The sequence below is a fragment of the Ixodes scapularis genome, unplaced genomic scaffold (assembly GCF_016920785.2).
Source record: "Ixodes scapularis isolate PalLabHiFi unplaced genomic scaffold, ASM1692078v2 PGA_scaffold2__306_contigs__length_199485367, whole genome shotgun sequence".
Classification (NCBI taxonomy): Eukaryota; Metazoa; Arthropoda; class Arachnida; order Ixodida; family Ixodidae; genus Ixodes; species Ixodes scapularis.
Genome location: NW_024609857.1, coordinates 39045209 through 39059553, shown reverse-complemented (window position 1 = coordinate 39059553; position 14345 = coordinate 39045209). Strand labels below are relative to the sequence as shown.

Here is a 14345-nt window from a genome sequence, read left to right as displayed (position 1 = left end):
TGACCGAAGTTGTGTGAGTTTGGCTGGTGTTGCGTTTTAGCATATTTGCAATATGAAACCATATTGCAAATATGGTTTTCTAGAGTTAATTCTAACTCTAGAGAACCATATTTGCAATATGGTTTCATCGAACTACTGGCACCAAATGTATGGCGAGTAAAGGCCCTGCCCGTTCACACTCTCGCAACCGAGTACGACCGAGTGAGACGAGACTTGTTAAAACCTCTTTAAATTTCTTAGGACGAGGGAACTCGCTGGAGTTCTGGCGCCATGTATGCGGTGACCCTGGAACTGCATTTCACTAGAGCGAACGTTTTGCGGGATTTCCGAGGTCAAATGTGCGAAATACCTATGAAAAAGGCTCGTTTATAACGTTGGCAAAAGTTTTTCGATCCAAGAAAGAAAGGATAACGCGCGAGAGAAATAGAAAATATGCCAGACCGCCAAGTTTACACTGCTGCCCAATAGATGGCAGCAGTGTGTCCTCTCGTTGCAAGAGGTTTCAAGGCATCCAGTTCTTAAGAGGTCGCAAAACTGTGAACGGGCAACTTCGCAACTGCTCACTGCCTTGTTCTCAACTCAGCCATGGTTTCAGGTTCACACTTTTAATGGTAATAAAAGAAACATATACGTTTCCGTAAAAAAAGAAGAGAGCCATAACGTTGCTTTAAAATTGAGAGTTGCTCTCATTAAAGAGCTTGCAAGCTGTTCAGAAAAAAAAGTTACATATATAAAAATTAAATTGTAATCCTAAAAATAATTCAAGGCACATATTTACGCCAAATGTCCGTGCACCGAAACGTACGTGCACCAAAAAGTCCATGCACCGAGAACTCTGTACACCGGAATGTCCGTGCACCGAAACCTCCGTGCACCAAAAAGTCCGTACACCATAATGTCCGTGCACCGAAACTTCCTACACTGAAATGTCCGGATCCCCTTCATTTGGTGTTACCCTGTCCCCGTAAAGCTCACCTGCCTACACCCCTTTGCCTTACCTCTGAGCTTGACTGTAGTTTCTATTTCATAAACAAGACTGCATTACCGAAAGTCAATCTTGGTACCATTGCTCCTTCCATACCTTCCCCCATAACTTCATATTTATTAAAGTTCCAGAGTGCTTTGTATTTCATAATAGCCGAATTTCTTTTCCCCTTCTTTATTACAATAGCTTCATGCTCATTTTGATATTTTCTTCCCTCATTTAACCATACACCCAGATATTTGTACTTTTCTACATGTTCTATCACAGTGTCTTCCATCTGCAGAGGTTCCCCCTTTGTGTCGCTATGAACTAGTATCCCTGACTGGTCCCTGGTGAAGTTTAGGCCTAAAGTGACCCCTTTCCCACCACAAATTCCAATTAGTCCCTGCATTGTCTCTCGGCTCTCTGCCACAAGCAGAGGTCGGCATTTTAGGTCGCCCTCACTCACCCTCACCCTCACAGCCACAGTTACCTAAGCCCCTCACTCACCCTCACCCTCACAGCTACACTCACCTTCAGCCCCTCACTCACCCTCACCCTCACAGTCACACTCACCTTCAGCCCTTCACTCACCCTCACTGAACCTCACGGCCCTCACGCACTCACCGCCCTCACGGCCCTCACGGCCCTCACGGCCCTCACGCCACTCACCGCCCTCACGGCCCTCACGGCCCTCACGGCCCTCACGGCCCTCACCGCCCTCACCGCCCTCACCGCCCTCACGGCCCTCACGCACTCATAGCCCTCACGCCACTCACCGCCCTCACGGCCCTCACGCCACTCACCGCCCTCACGCCACTCACCGCCCTCACGCCACTCACCGCCCTCACGTGCCTCACCGCCCTTGCGGCCATCACACCCCTCACGCCCCTCACGCACTGATGGCCCTCACGCCACTCAGGCCAGCTTCAGATGGGGCAATTTCGCCCAGAAACTTTACGTCGCAACACCAGCAAGACAGGCCGCCCGCGATCACACGCAGCAACGAATTGCTGCAATTTGCCATCGTCATCATAAAATTTTATTTTTCTTGCACTATTTAGACACAATTATGCGTTATAAACGTGTTTTTATCCATTTAAATCTCGTTAAGAATACTAATGCACCTTTCTGAAACAGTTTATTTCCAAAAAAAACGATCGATTTCAAACCAGAACCAAGTCTTTCGGTGTCATCATCACCGGCACGAGGTATCACGTGAAAATTTTGCGTCCCTGATTGGATGCAGCCGCTTCAAACGCATTCGAATTGCTCCGAGTTGCATGGCCCTCACGGCCCTCACGGCCCTCAACACCCTCACGGCCCTCACGGCCCTCACGGCCCTCACGGCCCTCACGGCCCTCACGGCCCTCACAGCCCTCACGGCCCTCACCGCCCTCACGGCCCTCACGGCCTTCACTCACCCTCACACTCATGAATTTTCCTGGTTCAGAAACTCACTCACCCTCACCTCACCTGTGAAGATGAGGGTGAGTGAGGGTGAGTGAGGGCCCTCATGAGTGAGGTTTGCCGAGGTATGGCCACAAGTACAGTGTCATCTGCAAACATTAGCCCTGGTAAAACAACTTACTTTTTTCCCTCTCTCCATGTAGGTCAGATCAAATCCTAATAAATTGCATTGCTCTAATTTTTTTTTTTTTTTCCATTTCACTAAGGTATATCATAAAGAGCAGGGGAAACAGTGGGCAGCCCTGCCTAAGCCCTCTTTTTATTGCTGCTGGTACTGTTGTTTTTGGCTTCCCAAGTTATAACTACCCTGTTATCTGCATATATCTGTTCTAAAAACTTAATCAAATTTTCATTTAGTTCATATCTTTTCAGTTGATCCCAGAGTTTTGCCCCATTCACATTGTCGTATGCTCCTTTGATGTCCAAAAATGCCAGCCATAACGGCATGTAATGACATTTTCCTGGGTTGTTGTTATTTCTGGCACGTGCTGTGAAATACCGAGCAATTAAGCGCCCACTTAAAAGTTGGAGACATAAAAATATTGGGATAACTGCTTGTCATGTCCAAGAGCAGAAAAGCGGAAGCATGTGGCAGAGTACGCCCGTTTGATCCAACGGAACGGTATAGAAGCAGTTCAAAGGTCTGGCAGAATTCATTGTTAAAGTAGCTGCGCTGCTCTCGTCAAACCTGCTTTGCACTGGCACATGAAAGTAGAGATTCACCACCTTGCACCGGAAGCATTTGATGGAGAACATTTCAATTAGCTCAGTGGGATCAGACGTTTGCTGGGGTACGGAGGCTTGATTTGTCCCTTGTCGATTATACTTCAAATGTGTCGAGAGTAGAGGGCGCGCACTTCTTGTGATATGGGCGCATGCCTGGTTTTTTATGATATGTTTTGAATTGTCGCAGTGGCCGTGGACATTCTCTGCAGAACTCCTACTTTGCCGGGGGAAATCACAATTTCACAGTCTCAAAAGGTATTTAGACTTGCAAATCTTTCAGGAAACTGCATGCTCTGGGTGAACACAAAGTAGGGGAACAAAACTTTAATTTGATATACTGCAAGCTGGGCACCACAGATCGCAGGTTAATTGGTGTTAAGGTGTTCTTTATTTTTTTTTTTTTGCTTCACTAAAGAATGCGCATAACTATTGGGCAATGGACGTAATGAGGCACCTGTCGGCTACAGCTTCGTTCCCAGGCTCTGGATCTCTGAGGGCCTCAAGAACGAGCCTGTCCGGAGGCTCCAAGTCCTCGGGGACTACGTAGTCATCCATCGTTGACACTGCACAGTTTTCGTCTTCCAGGGCGCACAACAGCTGGTCGTTCTCGTAGGTTGGGAAGTAGTACCTGGAACAATGGAAGCAGCAGAACCAGGTCTTGTATCGGATGATGTTGGGGCAGCTGGGGTCATTATGGGATCTGTTTTAGCTTTGCTGGCAAATTTGGGTCTTCTATACCCCATAGCCACAAAGTTATTGGGTGAGCACACTGGTTTGAATTATGCTTGTATTGTTTGGGCACATGTGCATAGCAGGCACTATTCGCTTGCATTGAAGGGTGAATGAATAACCAGAAAGAAGGACCCCTTTCTCTGATCCCAAATGAGGGAGTCCTTTCACCGAGCATCAGCTCCCAGATCCACGGCATTTGGGTACAAGAAGGAGAGTGCGTGAAAGGCAAGAGAAAAAAACAAGAGTGGGGCTGTCAGCTAGACTGAAAATAATTCTGCGTGTTGGCCTTTTAGGGTGAAGTAGTGTGCCACCCTGTGATATAGACCGTTCCAAGAATGGGCATCTGGTTGATGCATTTTCTGCACATGCACATGTGGATTGGTAAAAACTGGAATGGTGCACAGCTCTGTACTCCTAGCTCACAAATGCCAGTCACCAAGCAACATGCTAAGGGTATTATACATTGTTGAGAAAAGAAACGCAGTTATTTTCTACCGTGGCACTTTTTATAAAATGGCCCTTTTTGTGTGCATGAAAAGAACCTCTTGGACGCCTCCTTTCTGCCTTCAGTGGTGCTTTGGCCAATGTTCACGACTGAAGTTTGTACGGAACTCGTACAGGTCCAAGGTAGCAAGCGAGTGCTAGAAGTGGAACAGCAAAATGCTTCCTGTTGTGCTAGACCCGTTAATGACTATGGCACAAATTAAAATGCACACTCAACTAAGCAATTAAAAGAAAAACCTCTATTCACCTAGTCAGAATATTTTCACCGTTCAAGATGAGCTGGTTTTTTTCCACCAGTATCTACTTTGCCCAACTGTCCATTCTTGTAATCTACTTTGCTTTCACTACTAGTTGGGCTAGTGGATATATTGAGTATCTACTAGCCCAACTGTCTGTTCTTGCAATCTACTTTGCATTCACTTTTTGGAAAGTTGCAAATGCAAGGTCCCATGTGTGAACTTTAGCTGCTCCTGTGCACACACCTTTTCAAAAAGGTGGCAGCCAATTCTGAAGCTTTTCTAGAATACTGAGCAGCACGTAAACTGGGTGTTCTTCCAACACTAAAAGAGTTGATCAGAAGCAGCTTGTCTTTGGTACTAACGACATCTATGCATTTTTTCGTTTCGAGAACTGTAGTATAAAACGGTTTGGCTGCTCGTAAAGTGTAACTAATTTCCTCTTTTACGCCGCAAATTAAGATACTTGTATGTGCATTAACAGGCTGACAAAAAAGCAGAAAGGACGAAGTCGCTTCTTTCTGCAAGGAGGCTTTTTTTTGGGTGAGGAGGAGGGAGGAGAACGAGGTAATGCAGGGAAGAATTTTCCACCTGGCAGAAAGTGCGGCTTCTGCGTCGGCCTTTAAGATTCCCTAGTTCATTTGTTTTTTTATCGAAACGTTAAATCTCAAATGCTCAAACAATTTTTTCTCTGACAGCAAATCTTGTAAAAATACTTGTGCAACATATAAATTATACATGAAAAGTTGTCTTTTTCTTAAAGTGACTTTATTCTCGTTTGCTTTCAAGGCAGTGAACTGGCACAATGATTCGTTATAATCCAAACAAAACAGATATGTATGTGAACAATCAGTACACTCAAATGTCACTAACTGTGGCTGATCCCAGCGAGACTGCTCGATGCTGTTGTTGTCGTGGTCTCCACTAGACAGGTGAGACAGCAGCTCAGCACGAGACTGGAACTTGCTCCCACACACAAAGCAGGCATTTAAATACACCTGTCAAGAAGGAGGCAATGCACATTAATTCTCCACACTAGTCTAATTGACACGCTTTCTGCTGATCAAGCGACCAAATTTCAAGAACCCCCCACCTGCTTTCTTAAAAAATTTATAACTTTGATCTGCTGGTAGAAGCCAAGACCTTTCGTGACTTTCGAAAAGTCAAACCTGTGGGCTTCCTGAAATTAAGGACATTCATTAATCGAGGTTGCGAAAGGAAAGGCTGGGTCTAATGCGGTATGTACCTTCATGTGCTCAATTACAGAGTGCAGGTCTGTCCTAGCCTCGGTGCAGACGAGACAGATCAAGTTGCTTTCCTCGTCTTCCTGCCAATCCGTCCATTCTCTACAAGAGAAGGGGTATTTTTCGTTTTGCGGTGCATACTATTACGAAATTATCACACACAAGAAAAAAACAGCCACAGATCTTTTATCTTTTTTTTTTTTTTGCATACCTATTTTTTTCTATTTAGGAAAGTGCCCTAAAATACTGACTATTCACCCATGCCTGTGAACAATTGAAAACTGGTCAAGATGGTACTGCTTGAGCTAAAGCATGCACCTAGAGACTTGAACAAGCACCCACCTTCCTTTTAGTTAGAACTACCATCTGGTTTGCAAATGGGCTTACATTTCTTCAGACTTTCGTTGCACCAGATCACTACAGGAGCTGAGGATCTTGAGGCTGGCAATCTTTTGATTGCAACAAAGATAGGGTGGGCCTACATTTTGTGCCTGTGCTTTTCTCACGTTCATAGTGATGATTTAACAGATACTTTGAAGCCTCCCAGAGCACCTAAACGGGCATTAAATATTTATATGTACTAACCAAAAGATGTCATACTAGGAGTGCTGAAACAGCGTTAAGATGGCTCGTGGAGCAAAAGCTGTATTTGTTGCTGGGCATGCATGCAAAAGCTGGTTAAATTAGAAAGGGCAGACAAAAACATACACTTCTTCTGCATCCGAGTCTCTCAAATCCGTGAAGTGCTCATCTCCCGCAGCCTCATTGACTTCTGTATCCTAAACAAGAATGGTGCAGTAATGTTTTCCTCTTCAGTCTCAACAGAGAGACATTCTAACAGATACACTTTATTTATTACTTACTGCATAGTTGACAACATAGTATTTATCATAAGCTGAGTTTTTGGGGTTGATGTGCTTGTGCTGCTTCTTCCTCATGTGTTCCTTGAGCGTCTGCCAGTCTTTAAACGTCTTCTCGCAGTAGAGGCAGAGAAGCCTGCAAGACGATCATACAACCGTCTATGTATCAAGCACAAGGTTGGTTACAAGCGAGAAGTGGGGATAGGGATGATCAAATATACAAAGCAGAACATAAATATGAGACGCTTCAGGTAGCAAGCACGTGGGAATGACTGTGGAGAATGTTCTTTGTCCAGTTTCTGCTTTGTATATTCTATGTTCCCAGCATATTTTAATTAACTTGGCCACCTTTGAATGTCAGTAAGACGTTCGCTTACATCATGAGCTGGAAAGTTGGTAATAATATTGCTTACTTTTAATCTAAAGACATGTGGAGATGAGGAAAAAGAGGTAGATCAATATAAAACTACAGCTTTATAAATAAAGAAAAAAAAATGTATCTGTTGTTTATAGGGCATACCAGGATCATAAGTCATACCATACCTCTTCAGCTTGTCTTCTAAGATGTCCAAGAGCTCATCAATGTACACTGTAAGGCAAAATGTTTGTCAAACACTTAGAGACAGGAAGGAGCTTATAAGTGGATAGTGCGAGGAGAGAGACTAAAAACATGCTGAGAAAAATTAACAAGGAGACGGTTTTAACCATACTGGCTCTAATGGAATGCTCCCCCTTGGAACTAAAAGTAAGGATGCAAAGTTTAGAGACTGAAAATGAAAACTTTCACCTAAATTGTCAGGCCTGCCAACACTGAAGTTGTGGTCATATGCCATATGGTTGAGTAGAGTAGCCCTAGAAAAATAAAGACGTAAGATTTTTTAGCACATTCAACATTGTTCTGCAGTACCTGTAGTTATATTCAGGGAATGACAACAAAATTATTTTTGCTTCTGTTTCTCTTGACAAACAAATTAGTTACTATATGTGTTCCTTGAATGCAAAATTTGTTTCAGTTTCCATGCCGCTCTTGTCTTTGGGTAGTTGGTTCCATATCCATATTAACAATGTTAATAAGCTCTAGCAGGCTAAATGCCACTTGCTCAAACTAGGCCTAGTTTCTAGTGCATTTACTTGAGTAATAACTGCATTCTTTAAGAAAGAGACATTACATTAAAGGAGCTGTGCAACAATTTCAGAGCTTTGCTTATATAATTGTGGAAGTTGATGCCTGACACTTCTGAAGTGTACTACAGAAAACAGATTTTGCCTGGACACCCTAGTTTTGATTAAAAAAAAAATGAAAAAGATCCAGGTTTTTGCCGCCTCTCAACTCGTACATCGTCTTCCGGGTCACGTGCGCAGTGACATTGATAGGGTAGGCGCGGGGTTCCGGTAAAGTTCTCTCTTTAGAGTCATCAGTGAGCAGCGAGAACTCATCCGCTTGCGACCGCATGACCACATGCTGGCCGGCGCCGCGCAAACAATATGGTGAAAGGAGGAAAGTCTCATCCGGGTCCGGCCATACCCGTCCGGCCCTGTACTCCTCCTCCTCCGGCTTCTGGCGGCTGTTCGCGGTAGCACATAGAGCTGACGGTTTTGTGGGCCTAGGATAGATGGCGCCACTAAAACTCCGTATAATAAAAGTTTTGTCGATGATACCAGGTTTTTGACGCATTTATATATATGTTGGAACGACAAGATTTATAGAAAAGTTACCTTTTATCGAGCAGGTATTCGCACAACTTGCTATCTTTCTACAAGATTCCCCATTGACATCATGCCGCGTGTTTCTCATGGCCGCCGCTCGTGGCTGCAGGTCACGGAATATTCTAAGTTTTGCCTCGCTATTACGCGGCGGAATCGCAACATTTCGATGAAAGGAGGTGTGTTTTCTGTCATTTGTGACAAAGTGAACAATATCAAAAGCACATGCCAATTCTTTCAACATTAAAATCGTTGCACAGCTCCTTTAACTTTTCCCTTCATTTCGATATTCAAACCCATCCTAAGTAACCAAAATTACCTTCAGATTTTTATTAGGGCATGCCAGATGCCCCACGATGGTGGTGCATTTAAAGCATAAAACGTTAATAGCACACCAGAAAAACTATTAGCCCAGCAGGTGAAAATACAATGGGGCAAAGCCATGAAATGCTATCAAGGTAACCAGACCTGTTCTCTGTACAAAACTTCCTGCAAAACAGGCACATCCTCTTGGACAATGCATCAGCTCTTTCTAGCTCTTGCTGAGCCAAAACTGCATCCTGTAGTTCAAATGGAGACCATGAGCACGAATTAATACAGTTGGCTTTGAGCACCCTATAGAAGAAAAAAGAAAACTCACCAGTTTTGTTTTCTTAACCTGTCTTCGGATCGCAACGTCCTCGGGCAACTTATCGGACAAAAGGTAGTAGTGCTCGCTGAGCTCTAGTAAATAATAAAGAATAAGAATGTTCAGAAAAAGCACTGCGTTTTACGCCGTGTCTAGCGTTACGTCCTATGGAACCCGAAATAACAATTTAAGTTACGTTCAATTTCTTTACCCTAAGGTATCAAGTAACATCCGACATAACCCAAAACGCCCAACGGAACTCAAAGTGAAAATTGCAAGTTATGCCCGACGGAACACGAAATAAAAATTAAAGATACGTTCAATGGAACCCGAAATAAAAGTTAAAGTTATGTCCTCTGTAACTCATGCAACCTTATTGAATGTTTCGTTTTACGGCCGATAATTGACGTAAATGCAAAAATAACATGAATATTACTGTGTTAGGTCTGATTCAGCATTCGTTAACCGATTGAAATCGCATCTACATCCATGCCAACTGTTTGTGTTTGTTGGATTACGAAATCCCAAGTTTTGAAGTGTACCCAGTGGCATGCTCGCCCGGTTGTTTGTAAATTTGTTTAAAGTTTGTAACTTCCATGTAATAAAGATATAAAAAAAAGCTTCCAGGTTTGTTAAGGGAGCCGGGCAGGTTGCCCATCACATACATTTTTCCTTTCTAATTTTCCTCTCCTTTACGACAATTGTTTTTAACTCCCTTAAAGTTTGACCTACAGAATAGTCTTCTACCGGGAAAAAAACCAGTTCCCAGTTTCCTTCTCTCCATTCCCACTTGCCCAATTTTCCCCTCCTCTCCACACAGGAGAGGAGGGGAAATGCCAGCTTGTAGCCTTCGCTGGCTCTTGCTGAGAGCAAAGTTGATATGGCTAAGGACCGAAAGTCTTTTCATCAAGCACCTTGAAAAATGGGTCGAAGAGTAGGCGAAGTTTTCCTTTGCCGGCGAAGCAGTACCAAAGGCATTCGCAAATCCCTGAAATTGCAAAACTGGTATGGATAAAAGGTTTGTGGAGAGAAGGAATTAGGGAAGTTATATATCCAAAAAAGAGTGACATGACATGTCCTTGAAAAAAAAAGTACCTCAAGCCCGATGTGTATGCCAGCAACGCTTTCTGGGCATTTGCGGACGTTCGAAGCAATTATTAAGAGAAATAGAATGGCAATGTGATATGAATGTGTGCTGTTTACAGCAGCAGGATTTCCGGCAGACTTGTTGAAAACGCACAATTTTCACGTACCACTCAGGCCGCCACGCGCGCTAGCTTTGGCAGTGTTTTCTTTCAGACTGTCTTCAATAAAAAGCTGTTTCAAGGGAGCCACCCAGATGTGATCAACTTTGCTCTCAGCATGAGCCAGCAAAGGCTACAAGCTGGTGCAAAAAATGCAGCAAAGGGCGGGGGTCGGGGGTCGGTTCCAATTTGGTTAATGTTACTTCAATCGCAATAAATCGTCTTAAAGAAAGGGGGGGGGGGGGGGGGGGGGGGGGATTGTGCAACAAGCATTGAATTGTTCCCGGCTTCAGCAACCTCGATATGCGAGGAACACGCTTTATGTAGAAGCAATTCCAACCTGTTTACGAATGCTGCATCAGACGTAACTAATTCATGTTATTTTTGTATTTACGTCATGTACCGGCCGTAAAGCGAAGCATCCAGTAAGGTTGTGTAGGTTACACATGCTTAGGACATAACTTTTAACTTAAATTTCGGGTTCCGTCGAACATAACTTTAATTTTTTTTTTTTCGAGTTCCGTCGGACGTAACTTTAATTTTAAATTCGGGTTGCGTCGGACGTAACTTTAATTTTTATTTCGGGTTCCGTCGGACGTAACGCTAGACACTGTGTACTTCGCAAGCTGATGTTCATTTATGGGGAACAAGAAGCGATCGCTCACCCACATCATTTTCTCCTGTGTTCGTTCTTATCACGGCACAGATGTCTGTAAAATCTGAGCCCTGAAACCGCTTCTTCCAGTAATCAAAGTATCTAAAAACAAGGTTTGTTTGAATATTTAATACGGCTGACCCGAATGGCTGAACATTAAAGGACTACCGAACTATATGGCCGTACTTGGGAGGATCGGCAACTCCTGCGAAGTTGCTGATGACAAACTTGTGCTCGTCGAGAAGATGCTTCAGAACATTTTGGTAGTTGCCAGTTTTATCAATAAGGAACGGCTTGCAATCACAAAATATGCAGGGCACCTCTTTGACTTCCGACTTGACGCCGACATATTTCTTGGACGGTAGGAAAAGGGGCTCTGAAAATGGAACAAATAACGTTTGATAGCTCCATAGCGTTGTGTCGCCATATAAAGACGTGCACAACGATTATTAACAGTGAAATATTAAAAAAATATATGTTAGAAAAGTAATCTCACGTAAGCTGGAAGCCATTCCCAAACCAGGACAAACAGTTAGCTGGGCTCGACTTGACTTGACTTATGCAATGGATAGAAATTTGGTCAGTGTACATGGTTGCTGCTGCTAAAGCAAAATTTGTGCCAATTTTACTAAACAATTTTATAAATGTCCTAGTTAGAAGTACTAGGAGGGTAGGAGGGGGCACGTTGCAATATTGGTGAAGCCTAGTCATAAAAAGTTTAAACGATTTTGTGCCCAGCGTCACCGCGGATCTCTCTGGCGATTGGTGCGCTTGACATGTCACGTGTGAGATGGATGGTTGATTGTAGAAGGGCTCCTTGCAGGCTTGCGCGCGCTCCGTCCGGTAGGTTTTATGAGATCGGAGGTTAGACTGTGGTGTATTCTACGGTCACGTGATGTGGTCACGTTGGCATGGTAAGTGAGGAGGGTAAGGAGGAAAATGAGAAAGAGGCGAGGCGTCAAGGGAGCATGGCTTGTGGAGGCTACGCGGCCGACGTCATGCCCTCTCCTACCCTTCTATTCTCCATGGCATATGCACACTACTGTAAGCAACGTGACCTAGTGCTTTCTAAAAATTAAAAATTCCCTTTGGTCTGCAGTGGTAAAACTTTTGGTTCAAGTACTTGGTCCGTTTTGCCCAAGGAGGTAGAGGTTTTGCCTCTCTTTAAAAATGCATAAACTGAAACTTCTTACATTTTCGTCACCGTCACAATTTGATAGATTACATTACTGGCCACTGCAATGCTCACAAAAGCAACTGGAAACTATTTCAAGAGCATTAAATGGCCCGAGTCTACCACACAAACACTGTGCAACCTCCACGATCCGATCCGCCGCCATGACCTTGAAGTTGGCCTGCTATCTCCAGCATATCGCCCTTGTCTGCGTCTTGTCAGGCTTCCTATATCTCGAGTGTATGACTGTGCTGAATTGAATCGTGTCAGGGTCTCCCTATTCACTAGCAAAATATAAAACAACTGCACTTCGCGTGTTCTTTTTGTGAACTCGTTAATATTTTAGACGGGCGCAAATGAACGCATTTTAAATATTTTAATAACTCTTCAACAGCTGCATACATGACTAGTCAGTGCTTGGAACCAACTCAGTTCACGTATCAAAACAGTGCTAAAAAACATATTGCTATAATCATCTAAATTACCAACACTGTAAAATATGAGTGGCACCTCTAATCACAAAAGGTTAACAGAAACAAGTGCAATATGGCTCTGGAGACACTGCACCGAGAAGCAAAAGCGTAACATGGTGCAACAGTCTTTGGCATGCCCACAAGGGATGCAGTGCTCTCTACAATGATGAAAGTCGATGCCGGCAAAAATGATCTCTACGGTAGCTAGCCACTAAAACAGCTATGAATATTTAACAGCGACTTACACATCCTTCTTTCAGACAAGTTACTGCTCTTTTCCCAAAGTGTAGACCCAAATAGATTTCCAACCCAGTGGACCGAATAAACCGCCGTTACTTCTCGAAATCCATGAGACATATTTTGCGAGGCGAGATCGGATGGGTTCCAGACAAACCCTTTTCAAAAAGGTACGTCTGCTATTCAACGAACCTCGAATTCAGCATAACAGTTTACACAATCAATAACTATAAATCTTGCAAGGCCAGATTTCACCTTGCCCTACTTCACGAGCAACTTGGACACATTTTCGTAAACTACAAAAGTGATGGCCGTGGCCGGCGTGACGCGCAGAATGTTCGGCACGAGCCCCTTGTAAAAGCCCTTGTAGCCTTCGAATCTCCAAGTCCTCACGATGCAGTCCACAACACCGGAGTACTGATTGTGCTGATCCTGCAGCCTCGCACGAAGCACCTGGTATGGGTAGGTCACCGTGGTGGCGAACAACTTGGAAAGCGCTGCAAAGACTAGATACTCGAGCGTGCCAAGCTGTTTCAGGGCGTTGTCTTTGTAAAACTGCACGTAGAACTTCTTCATCTCTTCGTAAGCCATGAACTGCAACGCCCCGTGCGACACACCGAACACGCCGGGCACGAACCCTCTGTACAGGCCGCGGACTCCTTCGTGCCTGAAGATTTTGCTGAAGGCGTCCATCATGCTCGTGTACCTCAACGAGTCCGGGAGCTTGACCGTCGAGTACTGAAGGCACATTCTTGTCTTCACGACCCAGATCGGGTTGGTCATGAGCAGAGTGACGACGCCGGCTTCCGCGGCCGCCAGCATGTGTTGTCCGGGTCCCAGCTGCGTCGACGAAGACCGCTGGGACATCTGCGTCTTGATCGCGTTGTAGAAGAAGAAATACAAGCCCCACGACGCGCCGGCCCCGAGACAGTTAGGAGAGACGCCGCGATAGAATCCGATCAGACCTTCCTCCTTGAAGATGGTTCGGATGGCGTGCAGGAAGCCTCGGTACTGGGGTCGACTCGAGACGATGCCGTCGTTGACGGCCAGTCGGATCTTGAGCAGGTCGAACGGATGGACGGCCAAGGTCGAGGCGACCCCGCCGGTCACTCCGGCGATCAAGTGTCCTGACTGCACGTGCGACAGGAACGAGAAGACGTTTGCCCGGGAGTTGCCGCCGTTGCCGCCGCCGGTGTCGCGAGACATTTTCACGGTGCTAGACATGGCTTCGGTTTCGAAATGACTTGTGCGCGGTCTTCCAAATGCACGCAAGATTTCGCGGAAAAGGTCGAGAACATGCGCTGCACTGACCGGGTAACATGCTGAATAATGCCCTTCAAATATCGAACCAATCGAGCTTTCGGATAAACATCCCGAACAGCGCAATTTAATTTCTAATGATGATGATGATGACGTCTTGAGGAGCACAAGACCGTAAAATGCACAAAACAATGTCCAGTAACAAACTATAAGCGATAAAATTAATCTCATTGA

At 44.8% G+C, this 14345-nt stretch overlaps 2 protein-coding genes across 3 annotated transcripts; both read right to left on the bottom strand.

The window, feature by feature from the left end:
* Nucleotides 1-3469: 3469 nt before the first annotated feature.
* Nucleotides 3470-11573, bottom strand: LOC115324664 (zinc finger protein 277). 2 transcript variants are annotated; one of them, XM_029985281.4, is made up of 13 exons: nt 11464-11543; nt 11154-11343; nt 10978-11069; nt 9081-9163; nt 8909-9000; nt 7524-7588; nt 7280-7325; nt 6740-6872; nt 6585-6655; nt 5879-5978; nt 5726-5812; nt 5506-5630; nt 3470-3788 (listed from the first exon to the last, which is right to left on the bottom strand). In XM_029985281.4, the coding sequence occupies exons 1-13, from the start codon at nt 11477-11479 to the stop codon at nt 3587-3589; spliced, it is 1302 nt and encodes a 433-aa protein (XP_029841141.3). In that variant the 5' UTR covers nt 11480-11543; the 3' UTR covers nt 3470-3586. The 2 variants fall into 2 exon arrangements, with proteins under 2 accessions (XP_029841141.3, XP_042147751.1); XM_042291817.1 differs by lacking the exon at nt 10978-11069 and having other exon boundaries at nt 11288-11343; nt 11464-11573.
* A 927-nt stretch (nt 11574-12500) lies between these two features.
* On the bottom strand, nt 12501-14253 carry LOC115324717 (mitochondrial folate transporter/carrier). Its single transcript, XM_029985350.4, has one exon. It carries the CDS (start codon nt 14073-14075, stop codon nt 13113-13115), a length of 963 nt encoding a protein of 320 aa, XP_029841210.2. The 5' UTR covers nt 14076-14253; the 3' UTR covers nt 12501-13112.
* Nucleotides 14254-14345: the final 92 nt, after the last annotated feature.

Coding starts and splice junctions, on each gene's coding strand:
- LOC115324664 (XM_029985281.4), bottom strand. Junction 9,164..10,977: donor CACAGGAGAAAATGATGTGG/GTGAGCGATCGC, acceptor ATTATTTACTAG/AGCTCAGCGAGCACTACTAC. Junction 6,873..7,279: donor TTAGAAGACAAGCTGAAGAG/GTATGGTATGAC, acceptor ATCGTCTTGCAG/GCTTCTCTGCCTCTACTGCG.
- LOC115324717 (XM_029985350.4), bottom strand. CDS start 14,075: ATGTCTAGCACCGTGAAAATGTCTCGCGACACCGGCGGCGGCAACGGC.